This window comes from Cottoperca gobio, chromosome 6, assembly GCF_900634415.1.
Source record: "Cottoperca gobio chromosome 6, fCotGob3.1, whole genome shotgun sequence".
Taxonomy (NCBI): Eukaryota; Metazoa; Chordata; class Actinopteri; order Perciformes; family Bovichtidae; genus Cottoperca; species Cottoperca gobio.
The window spans coordinates 1,536,984-1,548,303 of record NC_041360.1 but is presented as its reverse complement, the minus strand read 5'-3'; the positions used below and the strand labels follow the sequence as shown (position 1 = coordinate 1,548,303).

The window sequence follows — 11,320 nt, the reverse complement described above, 5'->3', positions numbered from 1 at the left end:
CCATGATCAGAAGCTATTTGTGCATCCATCACAGCAGCATGAATGCGACTCTGAAATAGTGTCTAGCTCACAGGACAGAATAAGCCCGCTGTTGGGGCTTTCATCTTTTATTCAAAAAATGTATTTGTAAAGTAGTGACCGTGAAATGAATGAATTTTGGGATTCACAAGCCACGCTGCCTGAAGGCAGAGCAGTTAGTTTCCTACTTTGTTGATGAAATCCAAAACGTAACAATATCTGTGAGAGGCAAGGCAAAGATAATTGCCATGATGCATTCTTATTTACGTACTTTCCACGTGGGTGTCAGGCCCTAGTCCTGCCTGATGCTCATTTTATCATTTTTTGGAGTCACCGGGAAGCTTATTTTGACATCTTCCTGCATCCATCTTTTTCATATACGATCACATCATCATTTCTGTCACATGGATTATCTATGCAATTGTAATGTATTTTCACTATGTTGTTCATTCTGTACATACGACATCTATTACAGTCTGTGCGTCCTGGGAGAGGGATCCCTGCTCAGTCTCTCCCTGAGGTTTCTTCCATTTCTCCCCCTGTGTGGATTAATAGTGTTGTTGATCAGACCAACGATGCAACACTTTACAAGATCCTGCTATCTGTTGCTGCAGTTTGTTTTTGACTCTGATAGAGGTCCAGAATTCAGGTTTCTCTCTATGCAAAACATGTTATAAAACAGTATAATATTCAACAGTATAAAACAGTAATATATAAACAGCTTAATATATCTTAACGAGCTTGATGTAATTCTTTCTTTTTCGCATTTTCAGACGTCTTTTGGGGGAGTCACTGGCTTCCATGCGAGCTGTAAGAAATCTCTGGTGTTTCTGCTGAAGTTCATGTCTGACTTGGTGCCCTTTGAACCCCCACAGTACCTCAAGGTGACATTCTGTCTCTGACTCTGAAATATTAAACATAAGATATATTGTGCCTTATATTATATTAGATCAACCCTTATTGATCCCCATGGACAAACTGGTTATTTGCCAAGTAAATAGTAACAGGATTCAGAAGAAGATGTATTAAAATATAGATGAATTGAGAAACAGTTTATACTGTATAGTGTGAGTGGTGTATGTACACAGGAATATTACTTACTACAGTGTGCGGCAGTGGTGGGAACAAAGTATATTAACTCTAGGACTTAAGTTACATTTGAAGGTGACTTCAGTGTTACTTTACACTTTGTAGAAAAAGAACCCAACATATAATAAGCATATAGTATTCAATGGATTTAGTTTTTTTTAATTAAACCAGTAGCTCTCAACTTTGTTGGTTTATGACCAGTTACAAAAAACAGTGTCTACTTGAGCCCCTTGTATTTTTCCCCAAGTCTATAAGTTGTTAGCATTTCCCCCCTAACTTCATAAATGCTTCCATATTAAGAACCATTCAGGGTTAAAAGAGGTCAAATGATTCAATATTTCACACATTGCACCTTTTAAGTCATATTTTGAATGCAGGACTTGTAATAGATTCTTTTTTAATAGTTGTATTAGTACATCTACTTAAGTAGAAGATCTTCTTAATTCTTCCACCACTGGTCTGCAATCTGTGCTAGACAACAGTGTCTAAAGGATACAGTTACAGTGTAAGCCATAAGAAAACACTAGACACAGAGAAATGACCCAGCTGTGATTTTCAACATCTCTCTGTCATTTTCACCTGGCAGGTTCACATCCTGCAACCTCCATATGTACCCGTGAAACATCGCAGTCTCCTGATGGAGTACGTCTCTCTGGCCAAGACCAGACTGGCTGACCTCAAGGTAAACATGAAGGAATTAATCCTCAGTACATCAGTACTGCGTTTTTAAACATTTCCATATTGAAACAACAATAACAGGAGGCACCTTATAATATACATCATTAATAAATGGTAGACTGAGTTAATTCTCTGTGTGTGTGTGTGTGTGTGTGTGTGTGTGTGTGTGTGTGTGTGTGTGTGTGTGTGTGTGTGTGTGTGTGTGTGTGTGTGTGTGTGTGTGTGTGTGTGTGTGTGTGTGCAGGAGTCGGTGGAGGACATGGGTTTATATGAGGATGTTTCTGGTGCAGGTGGAGCATCATTGCAGGTAACAGGGACTATAGTGGTTTGCTTGTGTAATGTAATGAAAATACACAATAATGCCACAATACTTATTTAAGAAATAATCACAAGTCAGCTTTGTATTCTTTGTTGACTAGAATATATCCAATCTATTTTTAAAAGAGTTACCTGAAGGACCCTGCTCTATGTTTTATTTGCATCAAAATGTAATTATAGCTATGTTTTTTATAATTGTATTAATAGTATATAACAGCATAATATCTGTGTGCAGCCCCAGTGCCAGTCTGCCCAGGATGTGGAGAAGGCAGTGTCTCTGTTTGAGAGCACAGGAAGAATCTCTGCCACAGTCATGGAGGCCAGGTATTCAGTCAAATGATCACCTCACCTGCAGCACATTCATAAAGTACATCGCAGTATGTGAAGGTCTGGAAGCAGAAAGAGACATGGACAGTTTATTGTAACTTCTGTCATCTCCCAGTATTTTCCGAAGGCCATATTTCCTGACACGATTCCTCCCTGCTCTGCTGACACCGAGGATGGTGAGCAACTTCCCCTTACTATTATTTGTTTGATCTTCACATTCTCAGGTGTGAAGTTATTTTGTAACATATCGTCACATTACATGCATGAATTCCAGTTTACCGGTCTTTCAATTCCAGCTTCCTGTCAAATCTGATGCTCAGATGAGTTTCATAGAAGCTCTGAAAAAGTGAGTTATTATCAGAAGCTTGTAAAATGGGCACTATAATGTAACTTTTCTTGTTTCTCTATACCAAGTTTTTAGACTTTAGTGTATATCATTTTATCCTGTCATGTATTTATTGTCGCCCCAAAATGTACTTGTATTTTAACAACTGTAATCTGGGATCAAGGGAAATTAGCATCATTGTGGGCCTGTTATAATCTGTGAATAACTATGAGATTGTTAAAGTTATACTTTACCAGCACTGATATGTGTAATTTCTTTAGTGTAATGACACTTGTTTGTCTGTATTCAGGGCAGATAAGATCCCTGCTGCACACTATTCCTCCTATGTGGAGTCCTGCCAGAAACAGAGGCAGCAGGATGGTGGGTCATTTGCTCATTTGTTTCTTTGTATGTAGTTTCTTTTTCAAGTACATACATCTAATTTAGTCTCAAAATTAATGTGTTTCTAGTTACATCTTTAATTTAATCCATTTTGTTTTATATTGGCCTCATAGTAGTTTAAAAAGTGGAAGAGTGGAAATCTCCTTATGCGGTCACGTTTTTTCCAGTGGTTTCTCTTTTCTTATCATGACAAAGATACGTACCGGTAGATGTAAATAGAAACATATAACTTAATTTACACTTTGTTGTGCTTTCAGGCAGTGCAGTGTGTTTGGACACTAATGATGATCCTCTGGAGGTCCTGAAGAGTCAGCTGCAGGAGTTCAGAGAGCTGGTTGTTGAGGGAAATGACAGAGGTACAGTACACACACGCACACACACACACTCACGCACACACACACACACACACACACACACACACACACACACACACACACGCACAATGAGAAAGACTTTTGATGATGAGAAGACACTCTTTCTTCTTGTCCTGTGATTGTACGGATAATCTTATCTGAACTGCTCAGTTCGGATGTAAACAGAGACTCGCAATAGCCAGTGAAATATGAGTTTATAAAGAGAAAAGCAAGTGTTGAAAGTAAAAATGCTCCAGCTTCATGTCTTTCTCTGAGTTTGTATGTTTAAAATCTATTTTGGATTTGTTTTGAGGATATGTAGTAATGTAATTGTCAGGTTTGTGCTTCCTGTGTAGGTCCCTAATTTCAGCTAGTATTCAAGTGTGTGCTCATTAAATATAGCTAGTTGTTAAACAGCGGATCGTCAAAGATGTGTTTCCTACATCTGGTGATGTGTGTTTTTGTTTTGCACATTCTGTGGGATTTAAATAACAGAAGGAGGAGTTTGAGACCTGCTGTACACAGACAGTTAGTGACTAGATAACTGGCTAAAAGAGTGAATATTTAAATTCATTGAGTGACACAAAGGACTCCAAATGAATAATAATGTTGTTGGAATGTCTGATATCATCACCCTAAAATAATGATAATAAAATCTTCAAACAAAATCCTTAGTTTAATTAAAGTGATTCATCAGATTAAATGAGTTTAATTAAATACACTTTTTTAAATGAATACAACTCGTCTGTTTTTTCACTGCAGTGTTTTTAAATGCTTCATGGAGAAAACAATGTGGATTGAAGCCGAATATTTGGTTAGATAAAAACATGTTGATTAAATGATTACATCTATCTTTTCAATAAATGTCTCTGGAATTATTGGCAATGTTTGGATTACACGAGTCGGAAATAATCCTACGCAGCCACCACTGACATCTAATTCTACTAATAATATTATTGTCGCGTAATCTTTATCTGCATCTGTGCAGAAATACCGGCTTTAAACAGAATGAGTAGACATGCAACAAAAAGCTGCGCATCATTCACATGTTGGTTTAGAATTTGAATGTCACCATTGTGAATGAAGCTTCAAACTGTTGGGTACAGCCCTGACGATGAATCTGTGAGTGTGTTGGAGTTTCCCTCCACAGTCTGTTCAGTCATGTAGCACATCCCCAACAGAAAGACCTACTACACTGTGCACAGTCTCTTTGAATCCCTCATTTCCCGACTGTCATACGGCTCATGTGTCCTCAGAGATGTCGGCCCAGCTGTCCAGGATCTCACACACTCTGAGTGTCATCTTTCCTGGCCGTCCTGATGAGCTGATTGGACAGACAGTCATCAAACTTCATATAAACACCCCTCCGTCCCCCGAGCTCCATGTCAAAGTATGCATGCATGAAATCAATTGTCCTCTTTGATTTGATGTGTTATATAACCAAGTCTGCTGTATCAGTGTGCTGTATGTATGTTAGATGTTATATGTATTTCTTAATTTTCTCCCTCATGTTCTCAGGTTGTCAACATGATCCTGAGAAACTTCTGCCAGTGCATGTTAGACACTTCCAGAGCAAACCCTCCTAACAAGTGAGTATGACAACTGTTATGAAAGTCTTAGAAATAATAAACATGGAATTAGATTATTTATCAGGGTTTGAAAAATAAATAACAAATCACCAATTTATTGAGTGGTATTTAGTGGCCATATACATCCATGTATCTGCCTACAGCACAGTGCGTGGAACAAGTACCAAAGTCATTGAAACACTTATTTTTCTGTCTCTCCAGACAAAGTCTGTGGGCCTCCAGGTTCGTCAGTGTGCTGCTTGGCAACACACAGCTCGTCTCCAGCCTTTTACACAGACTCTGGGACCTATTTTATAACCAGGTACATAAGTCCATATTCTGATGCACTTCTACCCTAACTTCACTCTTGAACTGCTTAGTGTTTCTTAAAAGTATAATATGTAACATCTACGTATTAAAATGTCTAAAAATGACAAGACCTATGTTATATATTTAGTTGAGTTTTAGTAAACCCAGAGAAATGTGTGATTTTACTGAAGGTAGCGTTTCCTCTCTCCTGTCTTGGCGTTGTCCGTTGTGTTTGTCTGCCAGAAACTTCATAAACTGACTTTTTATCCAGTTTAAAGACATTTTTCTGATACACTTTTTAGATCTTGGTGGTTTTTAACTCTATATTTTAACTGGATGAAGGATTTTAGTACATTTTCAATTTTTAGACTACATTAAAATAAATAAATAAAGTTGCAGGGTATCGAAGGACTAGAAGGGCGGCAGCTTCTGCCGTGTCAGAGGCAAAGCAGCGGGTGTGGGAGAAGTTCGGAGAAGCTATGGAGAAGGACTTTCGGTCGGCACCAAGGTGCTTCTGGAAAACCATCCGGCACCTCAGGAGGGGGAAGCGAGGAACCATCCAAGCTGTGTACAGCAAGGGTGGGACCCTGCTGACTTCAACTGAGAAGGTTATCGGCCGGTGGAAGGAGCACTTTGAGGAACTCCTGAATCCGACTAACACGCCCTCTATGGTAGAGGCAGAGCTGGAAGCTGATGGGGGATCATCGTCAATTTCCCTGATGGAAGTCACTGAGGTAGTCAAACAACTCCACAGTGGCAAAGCCGCAGGGGTTGATGAGATCCGTCCAGAAATGGTGTTGAGGGGCTGTCTTGGTTGACACGCCTCGTCAACATTGCGTGGAAGTCTGGGACAGTGCCTAGGGGTTGGCAGACCGGGGTGGTGGTTCCCCTATTTAAAAAGGGGGACCAGAGAGTGTGTGCCAACTACAGGGGTATCACACTTCTCAGCCTCCCTGGTAAAGTCTACTCCAAGGTACTGGAAAGGAGGGTTCGGCCGGTAGTCGAACCTCTGATTGAAGAGGAACAATGCGGATTCCGTCCTGGTCGTGGAACAACGGACCAACTCTTCACTCTCGCAAGGATCCTGGAGGGGGCCTGGGAGTACGCCCATCCGGTCTACATGTGTTTTGTGGATCTGGAGAAGGCGTATGACTGGGTCCCCCGGGTGATACTGTGGGAGGTGCTGCGGGAGTATGGGGTGAGGGGGTCACTTTTGAGGGCCATCCAATCCCTGTACGCCCAAAGCGAGAGTTGTGTCCGGATACTCGGCAGTAAGTCGTACTCGTTTCCCGTGAATGTTGGCCTCCGCCAGGGCTGCGCTTTATCACCAATCCTGTTCGTGATTTTCATGGATAGGATATCGAGGCGTAGTCGTGGAGGAGAGGGGTTGCAGTTCAGTGACCTGAGGATCTCATCGCTGCTCTTTGCAGATGATGTGGTCCTTATGGCATCATCGGTCTGTGACCTTCAACAGTCACTGGATCGGTTCGCAGCCGAGTGTGAAGCGGTTGGGATGAGGATCAGCACCTCCAAATCTGAGGCCATGGCTCTCAGCAGGAAACCGGTGGATTGCCTACTCCGGGTAGGGAATGAGCCATTACCCCAAGTGAAGGAGTTCAAGTACCTCGGGGTCTTGTTCGCGAGTGAGGGGACAATGGAGCGAGAGATTGGCCGGAGAATCGGAGCAGCGGGGGCGGTATTACAGTCACTTTACCGCACCGTTGTGACGAAAAGAGAGCTGAGCCAGAAGGCAAAGCTCTCAATCTACCGGTCGATCTTCGTTCCTACCCTCACCTATGGTCATGAAGGCTGGGTCATGACCGAAAGAACGAGATCACGGGTACAAGCGGCCGAAATGGGTTTTCTCAGACGGGTGGCTGGCGTCTCCCTTAGAGATAGGGTGAGAAGCTCAGCCATCCGTGAGAGACTCGGAGTAGAGCCGCTGCTCCTTTACGTTGAAAGGAGCCAGTTGAGGTGGTTCGGGCATCTAGTAAGGATGCCACCTGGGCGCCTCCCTAGGGAGGTGTTCCAGGCACGTCCAGCTGGGAGGAGACCCCGGGGAAGACCCAGGACTCGGTGGAGAGATTATATCTCCTCACTGGCCTGGGAACGCCTCAGGATCCCCCAGTCGGAGCTGGAGGATGTGGCCCGGAGAAGGGAAGATTGGGGTTCCTTACTGGAGCTGCTGCCCCCGCGACCCGATCCCGGATAAGCGGTAGACGATGGATGGGTGGATGGATGGATTAAAATGACTTCAGCCCTTTAATCCCCCACATCACACATCAGTACATTCACTCGTCTGCTTTACAAACCTCTTCTGTTAAAGGGCTCAGCGCTGAGTGCTGCCCACTTACTCGGCCTGGCAGCATTTGTGGTCCATCTGCACGCCTCCATGTCCCACAGTCCTCTGGTGCAGCTGGTCCCGCCCATTCTGCCTAAGCCAGTAGCTTTTGGAGAAGCTCTGAGCTTTGCGCTGGTCTGCAGCACACACACTAACATGCTCTTCTGTGTCAGGTGAGAGTACCTGTGCAGTTGGATGGTCAAGAACTTTCCCTGGCTCATTGATGAACTGAAGATGGCTGCCACCTTGACTCACAGTCTTCTTGTCACTGTTCAGGTTGTGTGTGGCAGCTGTGTGTTATGGGATCTGCAGAGGGGACTCACTGCCTCAGCAACAACAGCAAGACTACATCCTCAGCAGCCTCTATAAGAAGGTTTCTCTTTCTCTTTTCCAAAATGCCACTGATATCATGAAATGAACTATTTATATAATCAACTTGATTGATAAAAAAAATCTCAATTTTTTAAATAAAATGCTAGAAAACAGTGATACATATTAATAACAATTTCCCAAAGTGAGAGTGACGTCTTTAAATCTTGTGTTTTGTTCAAGGTATTTAATTTATGATGATGATGATGGTATTATGATATAAAGCAGCAATTCTCAGATTTGGGGAGCTGACCAGAGAATCTTGGCCTTTTTTCCTTGATTAATTACTTTGCAATTACAATTACACAATAGTTTTATGTTATTATTTTCTGTCGATCCCTAATTAATGAATGTAGTTTTTAGCAGGCCAGGTACATGCCAACATACATCTACTTTCCGGTATCCAAATGACAGCTCAACATGTTAACACGCAATTACCTGACACACTGCAATGCAGATATTTAGTCTTCTGAGCAGGCAAGATCAGACAGCCTAACATTTCAATAGATGATGGACTGTGAAAGAGGTCCAAGTCCATTCAATACCTTCTTAGTATACAGTATATCTCAAAAGTGAGTACACCCTTTAGATTTTTGCAAATATTCTGTTATATCCTTTCAGGGGATAACATTATCCTACTGAAACTTTGATATAACTTAAAGTAGTCAGTGTGCTGCTTGAATAACAGTATAGATTTATTGTCCTTTGAAAATTACTCAGTACACAGCTGTTAATGTCTAAACAGCTGGCAACAAAAGTGAGTACACCCCATAGTGAACATGTCCTAATTGTGCCCAATGATGTTGTTTTCCCGCCCTGGTGTCATGTGACTCGTTAGTGTTACAAGGATTCAGGTGTAAATGATAAGCAGGGCTGTTAAATTTGGTGTTTTGGGCACAATTCTCTCTGAATGCTGGACAACATGGCACCTCATGACAAGGAACTCTCTGAGCGGCTGAAAAAAAGGATTATTGCGCTTCACAAAGATGGCCTTGGCTATAAGAAGATTGCCAACACCATGAAAATGAGTTGCAGCACAGTGGCTAAGATCATACAGCGGTTTTCCAGGACAGGTTCCACTCGGAACAGGCCTCGCCAGGGTCGACCAAAGAAGTTGAGTCCACGTGCTCAGCGTCATATCCAGAGGTTGGTTTCCAAAAATAGACGTGCAAGTGCTTCCAGCATTGCTGCAGAGGTTGCAGAAGTGGGATGTCAGCCTGTCAGTGCCCAGACCATACGCCGCACACTGCATCAAATCGGTTTGTATGGCCGTCACCCCAGACAGAAGCCCCTTCTGAAACCGATGCATAAGAAAGCCCGCAAACAGTTTGCTGAAGACAATGAATCCAAGAACATGAGTTACTGGAACCATGTCCTGTGGTCTGATGAGACCAAAATAAACCTGTTTGGGTCAGATGGTGTCCGGCGTGTGTGGTGGCACCCTGGTGAGGAGTACCAAGACAAATGTGTTTTGCCTACAGTCAAGCATGGTGGTGGCAGCATCATGGTCTGGGGCTGCATGAGTGCTGCCGGCACTGGGGAGCTGCATTTCATTGAGGGACACATGAATTCCAATATATACTGTGACATCCTGCAGCAGAGCATGATCCCCTCTCTTCGGAAACTGGGCCGTAGGGCAGTTTTCCAACATGATAATGACCCTAAACACACCTCCAAGATGACAACGGCCTTGCTGGAGAAGCTGAAGGTTAAGGTGATGGACTGGCCAAGTATGTCTCCAGACCTAAACCCAATTGAGCACATGTGGGGCATCCTCAAGAGGAAGGTGGAGGAGTGCAAGGTGTCCAACATCCGTGCGCTCCGTGATGTCGTCGTGGAGGAGTGGAAGAAGATTCCAGAAGCAACCTGTGCAGCTCTGGTGAATTCCATGCCCAGGAGGGTTAAAGCAGTGCTAGATAACAATGGTGGTCACACAAAATATTGACACTTTGGGCACAATTTAGACATGTTCACTATGGGGTGTACTCACTTTTGTTGCCAGCTGTTTAGACATTAACAGCTGTGTACTGAGTAATTTTCAAAGGACAATAAATCTATACTGTTATTCAAGCAGCACACTGACTACTTTAAGTTATATCAAAGTTTCAGTAGGATAATGTTATCCCCTGAAAGGATATAACAGAATATTTGCAAAAATCTAAAGGGTGTACTCACTTTTGAGATATACTGTATAGAGAAACTGATGTTATGGAGGCTGGAGATGCTTTTACTATCATCATGACTATTGTATTACAATATTATTACTATTACCTAAGCTCTGCATGTAACTGTGTGTTTGTTTAGCTTCTGTACCTCATCCCAAGACTGTTGCCTGAAGCCAGAAGAGCTCCCATCACTGCTGGGGGTCCAATAAGTGAATACCAGGAGGAGAAGCTGCCAGGCCTGTGGAGCAGTGCCACTGACAGCAACACCTGGAGGAAGACTGCTTGGTATCTGTGGAGGCTCCCAGCGTTCCGTCAGCTACAACACACACCACAATATCAGGTAAAATGGTTTCTCTGGCTTGAGTGAAGCCTTGGCTTAGTAAGTGTTGAATAGTTTTCAGAAAGCAATCAGTAGCTTTGTTACTTTCATTTGTATGATAAAGGGACAAAACAATCTAGATTGTTGTGGTGGGAGCTGCAGAGTGTAGAAACGTCTGCTATCTCTCTAACATAAGGGAACTTGATGACTCTGCTTGTGGTTCTCAAAGTGCATAAACAAACATTTAACTACTCAACAGCAATGTCTCTTTCCAGAAATCATGACCCGGTTACTCAAGATCAGGGGTCCCCAAACTTTTTCCTGTGAGGGCCACATAACTTTTCCCTTCTCTGATGGGGGCCAGGGTCAGTTTGTAACAGAAAAAGTATGACGATCGCAGGGGTGCCTAAACGTAAACATTTATTGTTTTCCAGAAAGCCACACATAACCAAGCTGAGCTAACAGTCCACTTTTTAGCTTTGAGAGTTTGTCTGCTCGCATTTGGCCTTGCAAGTTATCATACTTGTCTTTGTGACGGGATTCATAGTGTCGGTGCAGATTGTATTCTTTGAATTCCGCCACCGCCTCTTGACAGGTGAGACAAACAGCCTTTTCTTTGCATTGAACAAAAAAAGAATCGTTTGACCACTGCAGGTTAAATACCCTGCATTCTGAATCAATGTTTCTCTTACCTAACCTTTTCGCCATTATTCCGTTCTATTTGACAGGGGCTAGTCTA

The 11,320-nt window shown here is 42.8% G+C and overlaps 1 protein-coding gene across 4 annotated transcripts in view; it reads left to right on the top strand.

The window, feature by feature from the left end:
• fanca (FA complementation group A) overlaps window positions 1-11,320 on the top strand; it is a 31,931-nt gene that overhangs the window by 11,041 nt on the left and 9,570 nt on the right. For 3 of the 4 annotated variants that reach the window (XM_029434032.1, XM_029434031.1, XM_029434034.1), the window contains exons 14-27: window positions 792-902; window positions 1,694-1,789; window positions 2,030-2,092; window positions 2,339-2,427; window positions 2,546-2,606; window positions 2,727-2,776; window positions 3,066-3,136; window positions 3,415-3,513; window positions 4,767-4,900; window positions 5,029-5,099; window positions 5,301-5,400; window positions 7,714-7,901; window positions 8,005-8,101; window positions 10,402-10,602. In XM_029434032.1, the coding sequence (XP_029289892.1) occupies window positions 792-902; window positions 1,694-1,789; window positions 2,030-2,092; window positions 2,339-2,427; window positions 2,546-2,606; window positions 2,727-2,776; window positions 3,066-3,136; window positions 3,415-3,513; window positions 4,767-4,900; window positions 5,029-5,099; window positions 5,301-5,400; window positions 7,714-7,901; window positions 8,005-8,101; window positions 10,402-10,602 (1,431 nt within the window). The remainder of the gene's footprint in view (window positions 1-791; window positions 903-1,693; window positions 1,790-2,029; window positions 2,093-2,338; window positions 2,428-2,545; window positions 2,607-2,726; window positions 2,777-3,065; window positions 3,137-3,414; window positions 3,514-4,766; window positions 4,901-5,028; window positions 5,100-5,300; window positions 5,401-7,713; window positions 7,902-8,004; window positions 8,102-10,401; window positions 10,603-11,320) is intronic. The other variant, XM_029434033.1, reaches the window with a different exon arrangement.